The sequence below is a fragment of the Gadus morhua genome, chromosome 14, assembly GCF_902167405.1.
Source record: "Gadus morhua chromosome 14, gadMor3.0, whole genome shotgun sequence".
Lineage (NCBI taxonomy): Eukaryota > Metazoa > Chordata > Actinopteri > Gadiformes > Gadidae > Gadus > Gadus morhua.
This window is the reverse complement of record NC_044061.1, coordinates 2,854,577-2,879,745: the sequence shown is the minus strand read 5'-3', so window position 1 is coordinate 2,879,745 and position 25,169 is coordinate 2,854,577. Positions and strand designations below refer to the sequence as shown.

General features: G+C 45.8%; 1 protein-coding gene and 3 long non-coding RNA genes across 7 annotated transcripts in view; 1 reads left to right on the top strand and 3 right to left on the bottom strand.

Moving 5' to 3' along the window:
• The first annotated feature begins 409 nt into the window (after window positions 1-409).
• Window positions 410-25,169, top strand: part of cngb1a (cyclic nucleotide gated channel subunit beta 1a) — a 36,875-nt gene continuing 12,115 nt past the window's right edge. For 2 of the 4 annotated variants that reach the window (XM_030378063.1, XM_030378065.1), the window contains exons 1-18: window positions 410-516; window positions 1,420-1,501; window positions 1,868-1,904; window positions 1,995-2,034; window positions 3,056-3,143; window positions 3,275-3,294; window positions 3,492-3,506; window positions 3,981-4,083; window positions 4,243-4,267; window positions 4,736-4,823; window positions 5,165-5,265; window positions 5,442-5,478; window positions 5,875-5,935; window positions 6,066-6,090; window positions 7,502-7,599; window positions 7,860-7,945; window positions 8,353-8,493; window positions 8,899-8,940. In XM_030378063.1, coding sequence (XP_030233923.1) covers window positions 1,421-1,501; window positions 1,868-1,904; window positions 1,995-2,034; window positions 3,056-3,143; window positions 3,275-3,294; window positions 3,492-3,506; window positions 3,981-4,083; window positions 4,243-4,267; window positions 4,736-4,823; window positions 5,165-5,265; window positions 5,442-5,478; window positions 5,875-5,935; window positions 6,066-6,090; window positions 7,502-7,599; window positions 7,860-7,945; window positions 8,353-8,493; window positions 8,899-8,940 — 1,088 coding nt within the window. In that variant the 5' untranslated portion in view covers window positions 410-516; window position 1,420. Of the gene's footprint in view, window positions 517-1,416; window positions 1,502-1,867; window positions 1,905-1,992; window positions 2,035-3,055; window positions 3,144-3,274; window positions 3,295-3,491; window positions 3,507-3,980; window positions 4,084-4,242; window positions 4,268-4,735; window positions 4,824-5,164; window positions 5,266-5,441; window positions 5,479-5,874; window positions 5,936-6,065; window positions 6,091-7,501; window positions 7,600-7,859; window positions 7,946-8,352; window positions 8,494-8,898; window positions 8,941-25,169 lie in introns of those variants that run through there. The other 2 variants (XM_030378064.1, XM_030378066.1) reach the window with 2 other exon arrangements.
• On the bottom strand, window positions 10,879-12,382 carry LOC115559275 (uncharacterized). The gene is made up of 6 exons (XR_003979471.1): window positions 12,296-12,382; window positions 12,035-12,107; window positions 11,673-11,819; window positions 11,373-11,487; window positions 11,075-11,148; window positions 10,879-10,962 (listed from the first exon to the last, which is right to left on the bottom strand). It is a non-coding gene; the product is annotated as an uncharacterized LOC115559275 (long non-coding RNA).
• On the bottom strand, window positions 13,341-13,940 carry LOC115559277 (uncharacterized). The gene is made up of 3 exons (XR_003979473.1): window positions 13,854-13,940; window positions 13,593-13,665; window positions 13,341-13,377 (listed from the first exon to the last, which is right to left on the bottom strand). It is a non-coding gene; the product is annotated as an uncharacterized LOC115559277 (long non-coding RNA).
• On the bottom strand, window positions 14,830-15,498 carry LOC115559276 (uncharacterized). The gene is made up of 3 exons (XR_003979472.1): window positions 15,412-15,498; window positions 15,151-15,223; window positions 14,830-14,935 (listed from the first exon to the last, which is right to left on the bottom strand). It is a non-coding gene; the product is annotated as an uncharacterized LOC115559276 (long non-coding RNA).

Sequence of the window (25,169 nt, the reverse complement as noted above, 5' to 3'; positions counted from 1 at the left end):
ACAACAATTGTGTTTTGTTCGATTGCTGATGATCTCTGCATCAACAAGACATGTAGTACGGTTCAGTCAACACAGAACCTTGTCGAAATGCAAATCACTCTCACATTTTAAATGAATGGACTGAGGAGGTATGTCTTCCATCGAAGCCACTGTGGTTCTCATGCTTATACGAAACAGCATGTCAATCCGCAAAATCTATACGATATCTATTTCAAATGAGCTAATTATCAAAGCACAAATCCTCCCCTTACTCCCTGAGGAGTTCCATGAAAACTGGGGGAAGTTGAGCGTGACGCGCTGAGGAAACGGCTGCTGCCTTCAGGTTTTCCCCCCATGAAGCCGCTTCTTCAGATGCTGCGACACTAATCTAAGCTTCCTTCCTGGCCTGCTCTGTCCTTCAGCGGCTAATCCTGTTAGCAGGAGCCAGTGCGTTATAATCCTCCCACATCGCCCCGATCCTTCGTGGCTCATAGTCTCGCAGCCTCTGTGATGCTGGACCCCTACTGAAGCCCACAGGTAAGCTTAGACCCCCCCTAGAGAGAGAGAGAGAGACACCCCACTACTTTGAAGGCTCGTAGCTACATCCGCCGTCCCCTGACCTTCCATATTATCTAATTTCCCATGCTAATTAACAGCCCGCTCCCCTGCTTCCCACAGGCCGTGTAAAAAAGTTCACGCTGTTGCGAAAAAATACGCTCAAGGGAAAATATTCAGGTCTTTTGTGGTGTATGGGGGGAGAGTTGGCCTACTGCGTAGACCGTGGTTTTGCTGTCAAGTGCTTTGCTCTCAGCTTGTAATGTGCGCTGGCTACAGGAATTAAGCGATTGCCACTGGCTACGGTGCTTAGGTATAGGTGAGCAGTTACGAGCAGGCAGCAACTGGGGGACTATCTGCCCTATCCGTTGAGTTGGCTCTCAATCTCGCTTCCTAAAAAAGGAAAACAGCCCAGGAATAATGTGGATGTTGTCCGCAGGTTATTGATCTGTTCAAAACGCGAGGCTTTCTTTGAACTGCAAGCTTTTTTGCAGCGGGCAGATTTAAAACTGAAATCTGCTGCTTCTACTGTGAGCAGTCGCTGGCGACAGAAGCCCTTGGAGGTGTTCTCCATGTGTGTGTTCACACCGTACCTGAGTGGTGTGATCGAGGTTACAGAAGCTCAACATTAATTGAGAGTGACACTTAGCGACACAAAATCCCAGCCACGCGTTGTGCGTAGCCCAGGGGCTGAAACAGTGTGCGCGTTCCGTTATAAAGTGGTTTTGTATTCGTGATTTCTTCTCTTCTTCTTTTTATTAAAACATGAGTGGCAGAGTTTGGTGCTGCTGCATTTAGACAGCGTAATGTGTTTTAAGTGCAGTGATTATGTGAGTGTGTAAAACCCCAACTGTGTGTTGAATGTGTGTTTTGGGGTGCTTTCAGGATGTTAAGCTGGGTGGGTAAAGTGGTTCCCCAGCCCCCAGAGGCCTGCGAGGAGAAACCAGAAGCACGGCCTTCTGCAGCTGTAAGTACTCAGTCCACATCCTATCTGTGTGTGCTGTGCGTGTGTGTATGTATTTGTCTGGGAAATATGAATCGTAATGATATACAAATTACATAAGCCTTGTTTATATAACTACTAGCCACTTGAAAAGGCATTTGTATACCTTCTCCCTGCACTAAGAGATGTCCCCCTTCCTCGCTATAATTGAAATGTGTTCAGGTAGTCTGCATTTTGTTTGCGACCGTAGCCATGAAGTCTGATGCGGAGGCCAATCTCCTGTTTTCTTTGATGTGTAGACTCCTTTAGCTGTCTTGCAGCCTTGCAGACGTGTCCGCTTCCCCTCAGTGTTTTACAAAAACAATTTATTTTATATTTTTTAATCAACAGGAGAAGAAGGTGACATTCAAGGAAGAAAGCAAAAAAGGTTCAGAAATAATATATATTTAATCTTTTCTCCCCGCATATGGCAGACTAGGGAAAATAACTCAAATAAATCATGTGTTGCCTTTGACAGCGGTGACACTAAAAGAAGAGGAGGCGTCTGAGGACAGCAGGTGAGTCTTAATAAATATTAATTAAAGAGATAGTCCCCAGTATTTAGCATCTTGCTGTGCACAAGCAGAGTGCACAAAGTTTGAACTGCCGTGCATGCATGAGTTAACTTCCTTGTCAGAGGCGGCCTCGCTCATGAGTCCAAAAAGAATCCACGGAAGTTTCCACTTTGATTCCCTCAACAGGCCAAACAGAGAACAAATGTTATGAGTAATTTTTTGTTCTTTCTTTATTATGTCGACTTATTTTACCTCAGCAATTTCAATGGTTGAGCACCCATTGGACTCTCAAACCCAGGCATACAAAACTTTTACGGGGGTTTTATCCAATAGCGTCACTGAAATGGCTGCTACCCTGTGGACTTTCTGCTCCCAGACTTAGAGGGATTTCCAGACAAATGGTCTCCCTGTGATAGGATCAGGAGCAGGGAAGTCTGACTCTGCACACATTAAAAGATAGGGCTTGTTTTGCCGTCATTAGCTCAAAGTCAGTCTGGCTAATCCGCCAGGAGACTTGAGATGGTGTGGCGGTGTTTGGGCCGTGCAAAGTGTCCCCACATCAGAAGAACAGTATGTTCTGAACTGGAGACGCGTTTTGAACACGTTGAGAAATAGCTTCAGCTTTGCAATGGCAAACAAAGTAAAGATCAGACCGCTTTTTTTATTCTGTAGGCTACACCCAAATTACTAATTTGGGTAAATGATCACCCAGAGTATAATTTTAAAAAAAACAATGCGGAAATAAAATTAATACTTTACATTAGTGTTTAATTTCTGATGCGGGTGCTTTTTTGGTAAATGCGCGCCACGATATCTTGAGTGCAAACCTTGTTCACCAAATAGCTTGAATCCTTGAAGCAAAAAAAACAACATAATTATTAAAGAGACGTTTTAACACCACTTCTGAGAGTGTGCGCACCTGATAAGGTACTTAATGCTGCAGTGCAGTTGTTTTCAACTAATTAAAAGAATGTGTGTTATGTAATATTGATTTGCTCAGCTCCTGTGTTCCTTCCCATCCTAGTGCCCAGCCCAGGGTTCTGACATGGATTTCCCACAGCCTGGCCCACGCTCTCCCCCAGCCGGCAGGACTCGCCAAGCCTGATAACAAGGTGCGTTCAGCCCCCATGGCTCAAGGTGTTGCACTGTACTAGCTAACACAGAGAGAGAGAGAGAGAGAGAGAGAGAGAGAGATGCAATCCCAACTGTGACAATGATATCATGTTTCTTTCTTTATGTTCAGGAAGAAAATGAGAAAATCAGGTAACATTCCTCTGTGTGTGTGTGTGTGTGTGTGTGTGTGTGTGCGCGCGCGCGCGCGTGCGTGCGCGCGTGCGTGCGTGCGTGTGTAGCCTATATTTGTCCGTTTTGTGCACATCTAAACATAGTCAATGTGATTATTAGTACAGTCCGTGATTATCTCTGTATGAGTTACATGTCTTTTATCTCTGGAAAAACAGCAATCCGGAGCCAAAGTAAGTAATTATGCGGAGCAAAAGCTTTTACATTAGCGCTACAGTATACCAGGCAAAACTATAGGTCTAAATAGCAGAGCCGTTCAGAAATCCAAGCGATCATCAATCACACTGATACATACTGTAAAAAAAGTTAGTCTAAACACTCATCAGTGAATGTAAGCAAACCATTGTTACATTATTGGTGCTTTCGGCTTTTAGTGTCAGCATGGGGGCAATCCTTTATCCTTAGGCCAATGTCCATAGTAGGCAATACTATGCGCAGGGTTTGTATTTTGGCACTCTCCCTTATACCTTGTTTGTTTTGGGGGCTCAAATTCACACAGAATCACATAGGCTTCACGTTTGGCTACTAAGCTTTTTTCACTACTGCCACTACTGCTTTTGCTTGACCCTACAGCGCCCTCTAGTGTACAGCATCTGAGGGATTCTTGTTCATCACGGAAATGTTCTTGGTTATCCCGTTTTTTACAGTCAAGGTGTGATGGGCTGGATTGTCCAAGGGATTGAAAAAGTGGTGCCGCAGCCAGATGAGAAGTACAAGAAGCAGCCAGAGCAAGAGGACGACGTGACGGAGGTACTGAAGGAAAACCTCCCGATTCATGGACTAAAGAAAGCACCCTTTGTGTGGCTGGCTGAATTATTGTTATGCACCATAGAAGGTCAACTTTTTTTAAATGTTTTCTCTCAAAAGTGATGTCATCTTGATTTTGAAAAGTGGTTGCTTCTCCTTTAGGTGCATTACGTCGCAGATGTACCAGGTGAGAAGAACATGCATCCATCATGTGCAAATAACTCTCATTGAAGGTATATATTGGCTGTAAACACTACCTTCCTTCCCCTATTCCTCTCTCTCCCTCTCCCTCTCCCTCTCTCTCTTCCCCTATTCCTCCCTCTTTCTCTCCCTTCCCCTATTCCTCCCTCTCTCTCTCCCTCTCTCTCCCTCCCTTCCCCTATTCCTCCCTCCCCCTCTCTCTCTCTCTCCCTCCCTTCCCCTATGCCTCCCTCTCCCTATTCCCCTCTCTCCCTCCCTTTCCCTCTCCCTCCCTTGCCCTATGCCTCCCTCTCCCTATTCCCCTCCCTCTCTCCCTCCCCCTATTCCTCTCTCTCTCCCTCTCTCCCTCCCCCTATTCCTCTCTCTCTCCCTCTCTCCCTCTTCCTCTCTCTCTCCCTCTCTCCCTCCCCCTATTCCCCTCTCTCCCTCTCTCCCTCCCCCTCTCTCTCTCTAGATGCTGAGCCTCTCGCCCACATCCCCGTGGTGGAGGTGGAATCTGAGCCAGAGGAGGAGGAGGAAAAGCCTCTCCAACTGCAGCCCAGGTCAGTATCTAAGCTGGCAGAGGTAGAGGGGACAGTGCTCTCTGACCCTCCTCAAGAGATAGGACAGTGGGGATAATGCATATTTAAACACTGATCTAAACATAGTGTATACTATGGAGGTACGTGTGTGATAAATTATTATGGCCATAGCACAAACAGTTTGTGAATCGGTTTGTGTGTTTGTTTGTACATGCATGTGTGTGATCGTTTGCATACGTGTGTATGTGCATCGGTGTGTGTGTGTGGGTACGTGCGTCTGTGTGTGCATATGTGTGTGCGTGCGTGTATGTATGGGCATGTGTATACGTGCATGTGAACGTGCACATGTGCGTCCTCAACAGGATGATGGAGTGGCTGAAGCAAGGCATCGAGAAGGTGGTTCCCCGTCCCGAGATCTACATCCACGTCCCCCACGAAGGCGCGGCCCAGAGTCAAAAGAAAGGTACACGGTCAGGCCCTCTCTCCTCCCGCGGTCGTCCGTGATGTTCCCTATCCTGTAGCTCCAGCACCCATAAGCAATGTGGCCATAGTGGCTGCTAAGCAAAAAGCGGGCTCTGTTGATGAATCAGGGGCGGCGGGCCGTTACTGAGACAAAGTGTCTCCTCTTCTTCTCCCCAGCTGAGGAGGCTCCAGCTCCGGCGGGCGACACGGAGAAGTAAGCACCACAGCATTCTGGTCACGAGAGATTTCAACTCGTGTGGTAGAGCAGACATACATCTCGCTTTATTTCTCTTCAGAATCCGAGTGAGCGGTTCATACACGGAAACCGATGGTTTTATAGGAGACATGATGGCATGTATTAGACCGAGCGCCTTCTTCTAAACGTTAGTGTACAACGAGGTGATTTATTACAGTTTAACTGCCGTGTTGTAACAGCTAAGCACAAAATAATACCCTGAAACCCTGTTTCCAACGAGCAAGATGTTAGGCTAGTTCAGCTAAATGGGGTTGGATTCACTCCCGCCCTGCATGTTTAAAGGTCCACTGTTCCAGAGGGAACATTGTGCCCTTAACTATACCAGACATTGTGTAATGATGACCTTCCCTCCAGTGTGGTAGGCTGGATCGTTGGAGGCATTGGTCGCATGCTGCCCCAACCTGTGCTGAAGAAGGTACGTCCATCTTGTGGATGCGTTACAAAATGACAATAAGTAATGTCCATCATTTTCCGCGTTGTAACGATTCATCTGGATTTATTTATGAGCATTCCTGTGTTAACGTACCATTTGTTTTCTGTTGCAGGACAACAACGATGGAGTGGAGAACAGTAAGTACAATGCTGCTGGCTAATGTTCAGACACACTAGCGCCACATTCAGTACCAAACAGCCTCTACCACTTCATAAAATAGGACTCAGGCGAGGCATGTTCAATATTAATCAATCTAAAAGAGAATTGAAGAGCTTCACATGCGGAGGTGACTGATTGGCTGATGGGTTCGTTGCTGGTGCATAAACAGGGAAGGTCTTAGAAGTCAAGCAGTGAGGACGACTCTAACCCAGGCTCCTCTTCTCATTCTGTTTCAGGAGCCATGAGAGCCCCTTAAATTAAAGGAGAAGACAGGGTTGGACAGAGTCCTTCACTCAGAAACAGATGCACTTTAGCAGAGCAAGCAAGACAATCGCACAATGGAGCCAGTTTCTACAGACACCTGCACCATCTATACTAAGCAGTTATTTACTCTTATTTGCCATAGTAAATTACTATGTTAGGCTATAATGGTTTAAAATACGCCCACAGCTAAGTATATCCTGTATGTTGTTTATGTACATTATGTAACACGATAGTGACCAAGATAATCCACTGTGATATCTTCAGATCGAGATACAGTTGCAATAGGACATGTTAATGTTCGAGAAAAAAATCGAAATACACCATTTAATATGTCCCTCTTTATTTAGTTATTACAAATTGTAATTTTTTTTGAGCTAATTGATGTCAATGATTATCAAGTGTAAAAAATATGCAATGTAAAGTTACTTTACATACCAGGCAGCTCATATTGATGTATGATGTATGAATTTATAAATTATTTTTTTTGCACCCATCAAGTAATCAACCCATCAGTCAATCAATCAATACATTGAACTGTCACTTCTAATACATTACACTGCACTTCTTAGAAATAATATATCACAAAATTCTAAAGATTCAGACACATCATAATAAAGACATCGTAGTCGACTGTTTGTGTCACTTTGAAATGTTGTTACATTGAACTTCATCGCACTATTTTCAAGAACATGCCTGAAAAATGTTTACTGCAAATAATGCTCTGTGAGAATGTGTTTACTGTCATTCTCTCCAATTAAAAGATGTGTACTACAAGCTCGCACTGCTGACTAACTGACTCTAGCTGTTGTTGACTTTATGTAACAAGAACGCTATTCTGGCTGAATGTTCTGAAAACATATTTCATTTTAGCGTTTGGAAGACCAAGAAGGCTTTGGGCCTATGACTCAAACACAGATGCCATAGTGGGGTAAACAGAGCTTTTGCTCATAACCCTACCACATATTAGAAGCACACACACACACACACCGTGCAGACACACAAACACACCGTGCACACACAAAAATCGTACCTACACACACAAACACTAATAACTGCACAGACAGACACCACACACACAGATTCCAACAAGACCCAGTATAATCCTGCCTCCTGTGTGATGTGCAGTCATCATAGTCCAGGACCCATCAGACATGGTCCTGGAGGAGGTGGACCCAGACTGGGACAAGAAGGAGCGGGTCCAGCAGCCCCCCCAGGAGAACCAGGTACGACCACAGGGCGTAGAGAGAGAGAGAGAGAGAGAGAGAGAGAGAAATAGCGAGAGAGAGAGAGAAAAAGTGAGAGAGAGAGAAAAAGTGAGAGAGAGAGCGAGCGAGAAAAAGTGAGACAGACAGACAGACAGACAGACAGACAGACAGACAGACAGACAGAGAGAGAGAGAGCAACATATGTAGGACTTGTAAATTGTAATTTTTTTACTCAAAAAATATTTACACATATTAAAAGTTGCGTTGCTATTTGGAAGGAGTTGCCGGCGGAAGATGCGGGGACACAGACTGGCACCATCGAGGGCCAGGCGGAGCAGTCCATGTTGGCCCAGATGGAGGAGCGGTAAGGGGCTGCTAATAACACCCATCAGTCGCTTCGATTCTGTCATTGATTAACAAAGTAATCCCGTCTCATCATATCTTAACACTCCTGTCCTTCCCTTCCCCTGCATGAATTATTCACGCTATTAGTGAGGTGTCCTCCTGCTCCTTTTTTACAAGACGGGGGAAAACGTTATCGACCCTAGATGTACAAATGGGTGTTGAGGCTCTTGAAAGTGACCTAGGTGTCACGAGAACCGCACTAACACCGCATCAGCCCATTCCAGAACACAGATTTATTATGAATAAGATGCAGAGGATAAAAAAAACACAAAAGCTGCTCCACTGACCTCCACTGCCGTGTTGAGCCTCACGGTATTCAAAGCGCAGAGGCACCCCCACGGCCCCTGACCCCCTGTGCCCCCCCAGGCTGCAGCGGGAGCGCCTGGAGGCGGCCCGCATTGCGGAGGACATGGCCTGGAGGGCGGCCGAGGCGGCGGTGAGGCAGCTGGAGGAGGAGCAGCGCACCGCCATCATCGTGGAGGACCCGCCTCCGGAGGCCAGCGAACAGTAAGCCACGCCTTCCTCTGAACGCTCTCACTACAGCCACAAACCCATGCTGCTGCTCCGTGTTGGTCCGTGTGATGGATGTGATCGCTGTACGGGGGGGGGGGGGGGGGGGTCGATGATGGTGGTGATGGTGGTGATGGGGATGGTGATGAGGATGGAGTTGGAAAATGAGGATGATGGTGGTGGGGTGGTGGGGCTTATAAAAAGGTGAGCAATGGTCTGTAAACAAAAGCGCTATGTAGGAATGTTTGGTTGCTGCACGCACACACACAAAGACATACACACACGTAGTGCTAACACAAAGGGAAACTCATGTACACATTCACACCCAATGTGATGCCACAGAGTTCAGGGTCAACACCTTCCGGTGCGACTCCTATAATTCTGCCTGTTTGTTTTGAAAAGACTGCCCAACATCCTGGAAGAGGAGAACGAAGACGAACCAGAGTAAGTCAGATTTTCCTTCATTAGCCTATGCCTCACGCCCAGGCACCTCTCTCTCCCCCCCCTCCCCGTTGTCTTTCCTGGGCTAAAATCTGGCCCACTTCTTCCAAGAGGCACCGATGTAAACACAGCCAATGCAACTTCCTGCAATCACTTGTTAAACCGAAGCTATGCGTCCAGCTTTCCCGGGGCCCGGGGCTGTGTTCTGCTTGGCCGCGTAGTGCTAGGCTCGTACTGGAATCAATTACACCAAACACAGCAAGCAAAGTACTATCAATAACTGTTCACCAAATCGTGTTTCTAATCAACGTTTGTGCACCATGCTGTTAGAGAACCGTACACTCCAGTTTATGAAGGCATTAATAACTGCCACATTCCCCTGTGACCGTTAGTCTTTCTCCTCCCCCATAGAGTGGCAGTAAAGGGTGCCAGCGAGCTCCTCAGAGAGCCAGCACAGGGAGCCAGAGAGATAAACATGGTGGAGATTAGCAGGACACCGATGGCCTAAGAGCACCACTAGGGGGCGCCACTGGGTTGAAGCTGAATTTAATGGTGGTTGCGGTTGATTAGTGACTGGTGATAGAAGAGAGAAAGCTATTTGTAGAGGGTCGCAGCGACAAAGAGAAATGAGGCAACTCAAATCAGTGTCAACGGAAATAGACCCATTGCAAAAACTCCCTCTTTCCCATCCATTAGCAGCATTAACAAAGGCCATTGTGTACCTCACTAGAGCGTCATCTGACGATGTGCCCTCAACTAACTGGTGAGAGACTGCTCGCCAAAAGCTATGCCAAGCAACTGTATCCGCGCCTTAAATGGTCATGAAACCTTACATTTCTCATGGATTTCAGTAATTTTTACACTCATATTTAATCACATCTTATACTCCACGTACATCATGATCGTTTAAAAAAGTAACTTAATGAATGAGAAAAGTAAAAATAGTGGGAGGGGAGGAGTAGAAAGGTTAGGCTAGAGGGTAGGAGGGAGGCTTAGTGGAGGTTAAGCTGAGGGTAGAGGGGAGTGGAAGGTAGGATAGAGGTGATCTTAAGGTTAGGGGAGTGGGAGGTTAAGGTGAGGGAAGGGGCAGGTTAAAGTAGAGGGTAGAGAGGAGTTTAGGGAGAAGGGAGGTAAAGATAAGGGTAGATAGGGGACGGGGGACGTTAAGGTAGGGTTAAAGGGGACATATACCACCAGGTGTGAGTGGGATTTGCCTTACAAGCCGTTTCGAAAATCTGCCCCATATGACATCACTAGTGGGCATGTCCACCTAGATCTGTGCTGGATAGATCCGTCTCCCAGCCTACCCAGTGGACTGAAGTAAACGTTGCTCATCTATCCAGCACAGATCTAGGTGGACACGCCCACTAGTGATGTCATATGGGGCAGATTTTCAAAACGGCTTGTAAGGCAAATCACACTCACACCTGGTGGTACAATATGTCCCCTTTAAGGTTAGAGCAGTGGGGATTTCTTCTATGCTAATTCAAGGGAGTTTTCTTGCGCTTGTGGGGGCTTGGGTAAAGGGGGGTGTCATAAATATTTGGCCTGTTCAGCCCTTTGAGACTGTAATGGTGATTAGGGCTATACAAATAGAATTGGTGAAATTAAGGTTAGAGAAAATTGTTTTATGGTAATAAAAAGCCACACAAACAGGCAGGATTTTATCGGAATATATTTTATAAACACACTTGGTATACATTTTATGCATGTTTATGTGAGTGTTTGCACATTGAAACATTTTGGCAAAGCGTTGCATCCAAACACAATTTGAAAAACCATTACAGCGGTTCATCGTGAACCAGCCAGGACTCAACCATCTCTCCCTAACTCTGTCCCTAACACTGAACCCTAACTCCTCAAAGGACAAGGAACACTCCCACTGCGGGAAGGAAGGAACCCCTGGTGGAACACGTTAGCATCCTAACATGCAACAGATGGTTACAAAGTCACGTTGTGTGAGTGTAGGAGATGAATCCACAGGCCAGCGATGTTGAGCTGTGATGAGGCACCATTTGTTGGTCACTGAAATATTGCCAGAGGATAAAATGCAGCGTCATGTTAAACAGGTTATTACAACTGTAGTTAATTAACACATTATCCTAGCTCATGTAATCTTCAGCAGAGGACTACTGACCTGAAGGGCTTTAGCGGTTAAGAGATTCAGGTGTGAAACAGCTCAGGTGTGTCCTTCCCAGACTGAACACAGCACTTCAACCGCGGAAAAACGGATGACATCGATCATTGACATTATTCAAAATGAGACGACATTCAGTTATTTAGCAGACCCTCTTATCCAAAGAGACTTGTGATGACATGCATTCTGACGCATGTCATTAAATGTATTCTGCCTTGGGGTTGGAGCCCAGTGCCATCTGATGGAGAGCCCAACACCCCATCCTGCCCAGTATCAGCACCATCAGTACCAGATTCACCTTCAGGATGCACAGCTTCAGCTCTCTCCTCCGTGGGCAGCCCTGTAGAGTTGGGTGTCACTCGCCCCACCATCAGGGAGGTCCTCCAGCCACCAGCTCCCCTCCTCGTGGAAGTCTGGGCGTAACAAACGGAGGTAGTTTGGCCTCAATGTCTGGCAACCTTCACAGTGGTAGTTTTGCTGCTCTGGTAACATGCACCAGCAGTTTGATAATAGCAGTGGTTTGAGTATGGGCAGTCTGGTATCAGGGGTAGTTTGCTCGAATGTCTGGGAGTAAACTACACAGTTTATGCCAACTTACGAGTCATACTTAGCAGGTAGCCACATGGTGTTCCTCCAGATGCACGGCTCCTCCTTCAGGTCTCGGGGTTCCTGGTCCGGTGAACGCCATTAGCTGAGCCATGGGTGGGTGGGCTTCATTCTTTGGAAGGCATTCTGAACTGAAGTGCTGGATGGAGTGTAAAAGATGAGGAAAGATTAAAAGAGATTTGTTTTAATATTCGAAACCTGCCCCAACATAGGTACTCTGGAAACCATTGTGTAGGACCAAGCATCTTCAGTAATTTTTTTCTCAGAAATCAAGAAGTGTGAATTCAAGAGTGCACTACTGGTTGTCACATGACGAGATTGAGAATTCAATGTTGACCAACAGCTGTCATTTACCTTCCAAAGACCTCAAGCAGTCCCATTGCTGTCCTCCAAGGGGATCCTGGTGGGTCCTCTGCAGCCTTCACATCTAGAGCAAAAATTAATTGGAGGCTAAATAAAAATATAAACCTAGGGAAAAGTTCTAAAATAATTCCCAAAATAATTCTGGTCAAAAGGATGGCTGAAGAGACGGATGTAGGAGAGGTTAAATGGCTTGTTTAGCGGAAGTAGTAGTAGTAGTACTCTATATTGCATTGAGGCGAGTGTGATAATCACCTCGGAGACGGACGTCTCGACCCCACGGGGGATGTCCTTCCCCAGCAGGTCCTCCAGCACTGATCGCCATTAGCTGCCCTCCGCCACGGCTCCTATTCTGGAAAACAATAAGACGGTTTCACCACAATGTCTGGTAACAGTGATAGTTCCGTCAAAACATCTGGTAACAAAAACCCTTGCACTTGTAAAGCGGTAACAAATATGAAACCTTAAGTTTACATGTCAACGTATTGAGTAATGTATAAACTATAGTAGCAGCAATAGGGGCAAAAACAGCTCACTACTCGGATCACCCAAGATATTACCTCAAATCACAGAATGAAAATCAGAACTACTTATAAGGAAAAACAAAAAACTAAGATAATAATCTCTGGCCTTTGGCGTTTCAGAACAGCTTGGTGATCAGCCTCGGTCCATCCTGGTTCCCCATGCCTTGCCCAGGTGATCCTGTGAAGTCAGAAAGCATCTTTATAAAAACGTTCACAGCCTTCTTGTTTCGTACAGGATGTACATGTGATTCAATCTCGGAAGACAACGTGCTATAACTAAATAGCTGTGCTATAACTTAGTAGCTTTATTTATTAACTAGAGACATACAGGTTGTCTGTCTTAAGAAAGGCAAACTTCCACACAATGAAGGTACTGAACCAATCACAATTGCATCATACATTTTCAAGAAGGCGCCCCCCTCCTCGTGGAAGTCTGGGCGTAACAAACCGAGGTAGTTTGGCCTCAATGTCTGGCAACCTTCACAGTGGTAGTTTTGCTGCTCTGGTAACATGCATCAGCAGTTGGTAATAGCAGTGGTTTGAGCGTTCTGGTATCAGTGGTAGTTTGATGGTCTGGTAAGACACAGCACTGGTATGGGCAGTCTGGTATCAGGGGTAGTTTGCTCGAATGTCTGGGAGTAAACTACACAGTTTATGCCAACTTACGAGTCATACTTGGCAGGTAGCCTCATGGTGTTCCTCCAGATGCACGGCTCCTCCTTCAGGTCTCGGGGTTCCTGGTCCGGTGAACGCCATTAGCTGAGCCATGGGTGGATGGGCTTCATTCTTTGGAAGGCATTCTGAACTGAAGTGCTGGATGGAGTGTAAAAGATGAGGAAAGATTAAAAGAGATTTGTTTTAATATTTGAAACCTGCCCCAACATAGGTACTCTGGAAACCATTGTGTAGGACCAAGCATCTTCAGTAATTTTTTTCTCAGAAATCAAGAAGTGTGAATTCAAGAGTGCACTACTGGTTGTCGCATGACTAGATTGAGAATTCAATGTTGACCAACAGCTGTCATTTACCTTCCAAAGACCTCAAGCAGTCCCATTGCTGTCCTCCAAGGGGATCCTGGTGGGTCCTCTGCAGCCTTCACATCTAGAGCAGAAATTAATTGGAGGCTAAATAAAAATATAAACCTAGGGAAAAGTTCTAAAATAATTCCCAAAATAATTCTGGTCAAAAGGATGGCTGAAGAGACGGATGTAGGAGAGGTTAAATGGCTTGTTTAGCGGAAGTAGTAGTAGTAGTACTCTATATTGCATTGAGACGAGTGTGATAATCACCTCGGAGACGGACGTCTCAACCCCACGAGGGATGTCCTTCCCCAGCAGGTCCTCCAGCACTGATCGCCATTAGCTGCCCTCCGCCACGGCTCCTATTCTGGAAAACAATAAGACGGTTTCACCACAATGTCTGGTAACAGTGATAGTTCCGTCAAAACATCTGGTAACAAAAACCCTTGCAATTGTAAAGCGGTAACAAATATGAAACCTTAAGTTTACATGTCAACGTATTGAGTAATGTATAAACTATAGTAGCAGCAATAGGGGCAAAAACAGCTCACTACTCGGATCACCCAAGATATTACCTCAAATCACAGAATGAAAATCAGAACTACTTATAAGGAAAAACAAAAAACTAAGATAATAATCTCTGGCCTTTGGCGTTTCAGAACAGCTTGGTGATCAGCCTCGGTCCATCCTGGTGCCCCATGCCTTGCCCAGGAGATCCTGTGAAGTCAGAAAGCATCTTTATAAAAACGTTCACAGCCTTCTTGTTTCGTACAGGATGTACATGTGATTCAATCTCGGAAGACAACGTGCTATAACTAAATAGCTGTGCTATAACTTAGTGGCTTTATTTATTAACTAGAGACATACAGGTTGGCTGTCTTAAGAAAGGCAAACTTCCACACAATGAAGGTACTGAACCAATCACAATTGCATCATACATTTTCAAGAAGGCGCCCCCCTCCTCGTGGAAGTCTGGGCGTAACAAACCGAGGTAGTTTGGCCTCAATGTCTGGCAACCTTCACAGTGGTAATTTTGTTGCTCTGGTAACATGCATCAGCAGTTGGTAATAGCAGTGGTTTGAGCGTTCTGGTATCAGTGGTAGTTTGATGGTCTGGTAAGACACAGCACTGGTATGGGCAGTCTGGTATCAGGGGTAGTTTGCTCGAATGTCTGGGAGTAAACTACACAGTTTATGCCAACTTACGAGTCATACTTGGCGGGTAGCCTCATGGTGTTCCTCCAGATGCACGGCTCCTCCTTCAGGTCTCGGGGTTCCTGGTCCGGTGAACGCCATTAGCTGAGCCATGGGTGGGTGGGCTTCATTCTTTGGAAGGCATTCTGAACTGAAGTGCTGGATGGAGTGTAAAAGATGAGGAAAGATTAAAAGAGATTTGTTTTAATATTTGAAACCTGCCCCAACATAGGTACTCTGGAAACCATTGTGTAGGACCAAGCATCTTCAGTAATTTTTTTCTCAGAAATCAAGAAGTGTGAATTCAAGAGTGCACTACTGGTTGTCGCATGACTAGATTGAGAATTCAATGTTGACCAACAGCTGTCATTTACCTTCCAAAGACCTCAAGCAGTCCCATTGCTGTCCTCCAAGGGGATCCTGGTGGGTCCTCTGCAGCCTTCACATCTAGAGCAGAAATTAATTGGAGGCTAAATAAAAATATAAACCTAGGGAAAAGTTCTAAAATAATTCCCAAAATAATTCTGGTCAAAAGGATGGCTGAAGAGACGGATGTAGGAGAGGTTAAATGGCTTGTTTAGCGGAAGTAGTAGTAGTAGTACTCTATATTGCATTGAGGCGAGTGTGATAATCACCTCGGAGACGGACGTCTCAACCCCACGAGGGATGTCCTTCCCCAGCAGGTCCTCCAGCACTGATCGCCATTAGCTGCCCTCCGCCACGGCTCCTATTCTGGAAAACAATAAGATGGTTTCACCACAATGTCTGGTAACAGTGATAGCTCGGTCAAAACATCTGGTAACAAAAACCCTTGCACTTGTAAAGCGGTAACAAATATGAAACTTTAAGTTTACATGTTTACATGACGTATTGAGTAATGTATAAACTATAGTAGCAGCAATAGGGGCAAAAACAGCTCACTACTCGGATCACCCAAGATATTACCTCAAATCACAGAATGAAAACCAGAACTACTAATAAGGAAAAACAAAAAACGAAGATAATAATTTCTGGCCTTTGGCGTTTCAGAACAGCTTGGTGATCAGCCTCGGTCCCTCCTGGCGCCCCATGCCTTGCCCAGGGGATCCTGTGAAGTCAGACAGCATCTTTATAAAAACGTTCACAGCCTTCTTGTTTCGTACAGGATGTACATGTGATTCAATCTCGTAAGACAACGTGCTATAACTAAATAGCTGTGCTATAACTTAGTAGCTTTATTTATTAACTAGAGACATACAGGTTGGCTGTCTTAAGAAAGGCAAACTTCCACACAATGAAGGTACTGAACCAATCACAATTGCATCATACATTTTCAAGAAGGCAAGTTCTGGAGTTGCGCCCCCCCCACTGTGACCAACAACATTCATCAGTTTAAAAACATGACATAATAACGGCAAGATAACATCACACGTAACAACCACCAGAAACAGGAGGTGATGCAGCAACTTTTTAATGCTCTAATGTAACTCTTACGCTACAATTACAATATTTGACCAACTATACCATTTGATTTATGCAGATAACATTGAACAATTCCTATTACTTCTGAAGTCTAGTAGAGACCACATCAACTACAGAAAGTTATTCAGCCCAAGCCCTGAAACTGAAAGTGCCCTTACCAAACCGTTATGGACTTCTTAGACCAGTGGTGACAGCAGGGAGGTGTGGAGCTGGGTGTGGAGGCAGACACCTGGGGACACAAACTACAGGGACAAGTTCAGCTCTGTACAGTTATTTAGTCTATATTACTGTATAAGCATGTGGGACATGGTTCCATGATTTAAGCTGTTGTTTAATTTCAGAAGGTGACACTACTGTTCGCCACAAAAGTATAGTAAAAAAGTAATTCCTTGCAGTTTGGTAGGGTTTAACTGACTCACATCCCAGATATTTACCCCACTAGCATCAATAGTTCAATCAATAGTTATATAATAGTAAAATGATACTTAGCCACATTCAGCTGCTGGGATGTTCGTCTTCCGTAGTATGAAAATGACAAATTTGCTCCATTCATATTCGCGACTCAAAAATGTGCGCGCAAGAGTATTTCGGTATGCAGTTGACTTAAAAGTATAGCGCAGTTAGCCAAGTCGTCGGTAAAATTATAAACGCAAGAGAAATTCGTCAACTAATGTAAGGTTTTAGAATTATGCCCTACCTAAAGCACAAGACAAAGATGCCAGATGGTTACAGATAGAAATCGGGTACTGCCAGAGGACCCAATAGTGTGAACACATTAGTGATGAGGTTACGCAAATGCCAATCCTGATCGTACTGCCAGATGACCCAATAGGGTACCCTCGTTAGTGATGAGGTCACGCAAATGCCAATCCTACTCATAATGCCAGCTCCCCTGATCAGGTGACTCAACAGCCAACCAACTACTGATTTTGGTGCTAGAATGTTTTATGAAATCAATGCCAACCATAAAGGAAACCAAATTAAGTGCCCATATTGGCCTCCATTGTTCTGCAAACTGCTAACAACTAACAGACCTCTGCAGAAAGCTCAACACCTTCCAACTGGAATACCAACATTCCAGTACAAACCAAACCAGCAATAAGTAACGTAACCAGCGCCTCACCTTGAGCTGAACGAGGATGAAGATCTTGGGGTCGATCGTCTCATTTCAAAATACAGCCAACAGACTTACCTTGAGTCGATCTAGTAGTTTGTTGCCGTTGGTTTATGTACAGAACTAATAATTTTAGCTACACATCTAAACAAATTGACTAGCAATAAACAAGGCTTAGAACTGTACAATAATCTTATAGCCATCATGTTTGGTAACCAAATTTAACCAGAATATCGTAAAAACTGATATCCCTTACCTCAGACCACTTTTATAAATTATCTAAATATTTACAGGCATAAAGTATTTTTTAGAGAAATAAACCATTAATCTTCCCTCCCCTTGACAGAGCTACAGACATGAGATCCTCTTACACCTTTTGCCCACTTCCTTTCTACTCTCCAAACGTTGCAGTCACATTGCATGATTGTTGCCTTAATGATCTGGGTGTGGTGTTGATGACCAGAGATGCATGCTAGGATAACGTGCCGTCTGATGAACACAGTTCTGTAGATGTACCCCCTCAGAAGGAACCAAGTGTTTAAGAGGCAGTCGTAACGTTAGTTACGTGAGCGGGAATGTCCTTCAAGATGTTGACGGGACTCCCCTGAGGAGAAACGCATGGGACAAGATGTGAGGGCTCCTCCTCTCAGCAACTAGAACATAACCTGGTGCCTGCCCCTGAGAACCATGGAGCATCTGTCAACGTTCCCCTCCATGCATCTCGAAGCCGTAGCGACGGTTTCTCTACCTCCACAGCTGGAAGAGAGCACAATTGGAGTTCGGAATGGGTCCTTCTTGGGGTCTTTCCAGGTTGGTTTCTGATTTTGAGGGGAACCATCTTCCAGGCCCAGCTGGCCTCGCCCAATACTGGCTGCCGTAACATCAGTTACCCAAACTGGAACATCCTTCAGGACCATGACAGGGACACCCCAAAGAGAGACGCAAAGGGTAGGATGAGAGGGCTCCAACAGTTAGCTCTCTCGAGGTCGTCCTCAGACGAGCCCTCCATCGTTGCTTCCAGTCATCCCGATTCTCCATACATCTGGCCAGTTCATTGGTACTTTGTGCTCCTGCATCCTTCTTGAGTACATCCACGAATGTGAGTCTAGGACGTCCTCGAGACCGATGCCCATGGGTTGGTTCCCACAGTACAAATTTGCTGGCTGGCAGCTCTTGGTGTCTTTGGCAGTGTCCTGCCAGTCTCATTCTCCTGGCAGCTACTTTCTCACTCACCCTTGGTATTCCTTCATACAGGATCCTGTTGGTAACATGTGTACTCTTGCTGATGTTAAGTACTGCACGCAGCATTCTGGTGTAGCACCCGTCTAAAGACTTCTGCAAGGTTGGCTTCAGGGACCAGCATTCGCTGCCGTAGAGGAGAACAGACTCTACCGTTGCATTGAAGAAGCTGAGTTTGATTTGACGGGGGAGGTTGGAGTTCCACACACAGGTCATGCCGTTCAGGGCCCTCCATGCGGGTGCCTTTCTCACCTTTAGGTCCTGCTCGGTTGAGTTGACCCATGAGCCCAGATACTTGAAGTCCTCGACTTCCTTCAGCACAGTGCCACCAGTTGTCAGCGGTTGATGCTCCGGTGAGATGTTGTAGGTGATGACCTTTGTTTTATTGGCCTTTAGCCTAAGGCCAACCTTGGCACACTCCAGCTCCACTCTGTTCAGGAGTTCCTGTGCTTTCTCCACGTTGTTGGAGAGCAGGCTGATGTCATCCGTGTAGTCCAGGTCTGTCCGGACAACTGCAGGGTGTCGCTTTGACCTCCTTGGGTTAAGGGGGAAGCCGAGGCCCTGCTCCCGCCCACTAATGGCTTTTCTGAGCGCATAATCCAGGACAATGATGAAGAGGTAGGGGGCTAGTTTGTCCCCTTGCATTACTCCAGCCAGGATATCAAACTCCTCAGTGCTGCCATCTGGGGTAACCACCTTGGACCTTGTTCCTGCGTACATGGTCTCAATACCCCGGAGTAGGTTGGGAGGAACACCATAGGCCTTAAGGATCTTCACCATCGTGCCTCTGTGGATCGAATCAAAGGCCTTTTTGAAGTCGATAAAGCACAGTACAGCTGGCAGGTTATCCTTCTTCACCTCCTCGATCATTCTCCTTAGTGCCAGGATCTGGGCTGTGGTGGTCCTCTTTGGAGAGGTCTCCTGATTTAGGCACTGGGATGATGTTGGAGAGAGACTCCAGCATGATGTCATCGAGGTCACAGTTCTTTAAAACCTCTCGGGGTATGCCACCTGCCCCAGCACTTTTTCCAGCTCTCACTGCGCCTTTCGCCCGGGCTAGCTCAGTGACAGTGAATGGACCATCATCGATGTCTAGGTTCCGGAGTACTGGTGGAATTTCTTCCTCGGCCCCATCTGCTGTTGAACCCAGAAGGCTTCGGAAGTGGTTGAACCAGGTTGCCATCCTCTCCTCAGGGCTGTGACCTTCAACCTGTCCCTCCTTTGTCCTTTTCCGCCGAGTCATTTTGTTGATGACCCTCCAGGCTTCCCCATACAGTTTTTCGCCTTGCGCAGCCTGCACCCTTTGCACTCTCTCCATCAGTTCCTCCCCCTTGATGTTGTCGTAGGTACTGAACAGAAGCTGCTTGGCTTCTCTCAGTTCCCCACGTCTCTGCGTGGTTGGTTCCCGCTCAAAGTTGAGGTGTGCTTCCTCCACACTTCCTCGTGCCGCTACGACCTCCGGATGTTTGGACCTCAGGGAGGTTCTGGCTCTGTCCAACACAGGCACACGCATCCTGGTTGCCTCCTCGTTTGCAGCGACAAATCTCATATATTTGCTGCTGGGCTCCGCTCCCTTGTCCAGCTGCTGGAACCAATTCCTGACTTCCTCAGTGTACCTGGTTTGAAGGCCAGGATCGTTTGCGAATGCCTTCCAATCGTGCCGGATCTTGGGACTAGGCTTGGGGACCCTGAGGCTCAGTCGCACCCTCATGGACACCACACGGTGGTCCGACCCACCGAGCTGAACAAACTGTATGGTTCAGCATTAAGGATGGAGTTCCTCCATTTTCTCCTCACAAGTATATAGTCCAGTTGGCGTACCATACGTGTGGCTCGATCCTGCAAGGTCCATCTCTTGCCTTGCCTTTTCTGGAACAAGGTGTTCGCTGCCAGTAGTTCGTGCTCCATGAGAAGGGCGGTGAGGTATGCACCATTGCGGTTGGTAGAGTCGTGGTATGGGAAGGGTGTGTCCTCTGGTCCGAGCCTTGCGTTGAAGTCCCCCAGGATTGCCAGGAAGTTGTGTGCTGGAACACCTCGCACGGCTGTTGCTAGGTCCTCGAAGAACTTCTCCGCCTCCTCAGTTGGGGCCACGTTGGTGGGTGAGTACACGACTATGGCTGTTGTTAATGGGTTAGATGAGAACTCTGCGACAAGGATCCTTTCGGTGTGTTGGTAAACCCGACGGAGAGCCTTATGCGCCCGAGAGCCCAGCAGTAGCCCCACGCCGCCTGGGCCTCGTTTCGCCACGCAGACGAGGTGATGAACGTGCATCTCTCTACTTTGGGGTAAACGATCTGGTCATCAGTGTGCACTCTTCTGTGTTCCTGGACTCCCAGGATCTCCACTCCCCGCTCCTCAGCACAGTGAGCCAGCTCCACCAATCTAGCTTCTTCTCTCACTGTACATGCGTTGAAGGTTCCCATTACAAATAGTCTCCGACAGCACATGAGTGCATTGGACGGGTAGCTGAAAAGTCAAAACATAAAATTGACCTCCACCTCCACACACACAAAGAACCATTTGTCAGGTTAAGAGCTGACCAATCTCACATGAAGAACCATTTGTCAGGTTAAGAGCTGACCACTCACACGAAGAACCCAATGTCAGGTTAAAAGCTGACCACTCACACGAAGAACCATTTGTCAGGTAAAGAGCTGACCACTCACACGAAGAACCCAATGTCAGGTTAAAAGCCGACCACTCACATGAAGAACAATTTGCCAGGTTAAAAGCTGACCACTCACACAAAGAACCATTTGTCAGGTTAAGAGCTGACCACTCACACGAAGAACCCAATGTCAGGTTAAAAGCTGACCACTCACACAAAGAACCATTTGCCAGGTTAAAAGCTGACCAATCTCACATGAAGAACCCAATGTCAGGTTAAAAGCTGACCACTCACATGAAGAACAATTTGCCAGGTTAAAAGCTGACCACTCACACGAAGGATCATTTGTCAGGTAAAGAGCTGACCACTCACACGAAGAACCCAATGTCAGGTTAAAAGCTGACCACTCATGAAGAACAATTTGCCAGGTTAAAAGCTGACCACTCACACGAAGAACCATTTGCCAGGTTAAAAGCTGACCACACTCATGAAGAACCCAATGTCAGGTTAAAAGCTGACCACTCACATGAAGAAGAATTTGCCAGGTTAAAAGCTGACCACTCACACGAAGAACCATTTGTCAGGTTAAGAGCTGACCACACTCATAAAAAACCCGATGTCAGGTTAAAAGCTGACCAGTCGCATGAAGAAACCATTTGTCAGGGTAAGAGCTGACCAATCTCATATGAAGAACCATTTGTCAGGTTAAGAGCTGACCACTCACACAAAGAACCATTTGTCAGGTTAAAAGCTGACCACTCTCTCATGAAGAACCCAATGTCAGGTTAAAAGCTGACCACTCTCTCATGAAGAACCCAATGTCAGGTTAAAAGCTGACCACTCTCTCATGAAGAACCCAATGTCAGGTTAAAAGCTGACCACTCACACGTAGAACCATTTGCCAGGTTAAAAGCTGACCACTCACATGAAGAACAATTTGCTAGGTTAAAAGCTGACCACACTTAGGAAGAACCCAATGTCAGGTTAAAAGCTGACCACTCGCAGGCAGAACAATTTGCCACCACTCACATGAAGAACCATTTGTCAGGTTTAAACTGACCACTCTCAGAAGAAGAACCCAATGTCAGGTTAAAGCTGACCAATAACAGGAAGAACCCCATGCATGGTCAAACTCTGACCAGGCGCACACATGTGTGAAACAAATACAAATTAAAGACTTTATTAACAAGTAGTATAAACAAACTATTATTTACATTTAGGACATTTGGCACAGTTCGGGTTATGTTTCCTGTTCAAGGTAATCTCTGCACTACACTAGGAGCAGCCGGGATTCTAACTAGCAACCTTCCGGTTACAAGTCGGGTAGTGCGGGTTGCACTACCTCCTGAGCCAAGCCGTACCAATAAACGTACTCATTGTTCAAAATCGTTCAGTACTGTCCGCAGTGATGCTCAGATACAAATGGTGCCGCTTAAATGAGCCCGAGGACGGGGACAGGATTTAATGGATGGGGGGGAGGTAGGTAGTCTGTTGAGAAGGCCCACCCAGTGGAGAGGGGTGGTGGGTCTTGAACAGCAGGATCCTCTTCATCCCATCTGAGCAGCAGGCCGATGAGCCCTCTGCTGGCTCAGATGCAAGTCTTTCTCAGGGCTGTACTGCAGAGTATTGGGCGAGGCCAGCTGGGCCTGGAAGATGGTTCCCCTCAAAATCAGAAACCAACCTGGAAAGACCCCAAGAAGGACCCATTCCGAACTGCAATTGTGCTCTCCTCCAGCTGTGGAGGTAGAGAAACCGTCGCTACGGCTTCGAGATGTATGGAGGGGAACGTTGACAGATGCTCCATGGTTCTCAGGGGCAGGCACCAGGTTATGTTCTAGTTGCTGAGAGGAGGAGCCTTCACATCTTGCCCCATGCGTTTCTCCTCAGGGGAGTCCCGTCAACATCTTGAAGGACATTCCCGCTCACGTAACTAACGTTACGACGGCCTCTTAAACACTTGGTTTCCCCTGAGGGGGCACGTCTACAGAACTGTAGACTTCAGACAGCACAGTACCCTAGCATGCATCTCTGATCGCTCAGACCAGACCCCGATCAGTAAGACAACACACACGTAAAGTGATGCAAGGTTCAGGTAAGTGGTGGCGAAGTGGGCAGAAAAAAACCTGAAAAAACCCTAGAGTATGTTATAACTTTACCCACAGAAAGCCAACTAGTCATACACCATTCACTTAGAACCTATACTGCACTACTTTTAACTTTATCAATGTGCACCCATTAACCCTAACCAATCAGACCAAACAGGATGCCAAAATTCTACCCGAAAAAGGAAAAATCTGGACTTACAGTTCGCAGTTTCTTCTTCATGGTTCAATTGGGATACTCACAGAATCTGTTATTCTTCTTGACCTGTGAAGAAGTGCAACGAGCTGATCAGTTTCAGAGTAGCCTACGAATGAACGACTCAACAGTGTTGCTTATTTAAACTATTTATTCATTCCTCTTTGGCAACCATCTACTCCCACATTTCTAGAGTTGCCTACTCAAAAATATTATTGATTATATATTATTAAGCTTTTGATATTTTCCATTAACTTTGTTACCATGGAAGTCAGTGGGCTTCAATCTTCAAATGTATTCTAGTTAAACCTATACATTTCATTAAAAATTGAAACCAATACATTTTCTACTTTTTTTTTCTTTCTATTTTCGAACAAAAATCCCACAACAACCATTGATCTAACCATTAGGGGTTCAATAAATACATGACTTTACCAACACATTGACTCTGAACCTCTAAAATCAGCCGAACAACACACATGAACACATCCACTCCAACCACCCGAATAGTCCAATATCGACGGGGAAACACTGTTCACCTCCAATTACATCCAGAACTAACATTATTGAACATATCAAGTCGGCCTCGTAGAAAATAATCTACTCACAACTGCTCCAGATCTTGCGGTCCGTTTTACTTCGAAAAGTGTTCGTGACCTCGCGGTTCACCTGGAGAACAGAAGAACAGATCTATCATCAGTCACTCATAACCGATAACCGGAAGATTCCCACCACTTAATGGTTCAAGGTCTTAACCATTATTAAGATTACCGTATATTGGAGACATTAAACTGATAACGGTTGGGGAGACCAACATATTATTGATTATATATTATTAAGCTTTTGATATTTTCCATTAACTTTGTTACCATGGAAGTCAGTGGGCTTCAATCTTCAAATGTATTCTAGTTAAACCTATACATTTCATTAAAAATTGAAACCAATACATTTTCTACTTTTTTTTTTCATTCTATTTTCGAACAAAAATCCCACAACAACCATTGATCTAACCATTAGGGGTTCAATAAATACATGACTTTACCAACACATTGACTCTGAACCTCTAAAATCAGCCGAACAACACACATGAACACATCCACTCCAACCACCCGAATAGTCCAATATCGACGGGGAAACACTGTTCACCTCCAATTACATCCAGAACTAACATTATTGAACATATCAAGTCGGCCTCGTAGAAAATAAACTACTCACAACTGCTCCAGATCTTGCGGTCCGTTTTACTTCGAAAAGTGTTCTTGACCTCGCGGTTCACCTGGAGAACAGAAGAACAGATCTATCATCGGTCACTCATAACCGATAACCGGAAGATTCCCACCACTTAATGGTTCAAGGTCTTAACCATTATTAAGATTACCGTATATTGGAGACATTAAACTGATAACGGTTGGGGAGACCAAAATACTATTGATTTACTGAACGAGACTCACCAGCAGATGGATCAACGCAAAAGTCGCGAGGCGCCGCAGGTGAGCTCATTTAACACGAAGCGGGGAACTGATTCAATTAGTGCGTCATCCAATAAATTGAGAATCATGTAAAAATGCAGATATATTCTATTCCATTTAACGTCCAAGATTGCTCTTCCACAATCCTCAATTGACCTCCATGTGAGCTTATTAGCGACTTATTTTTCACATTCAAGTCAATTC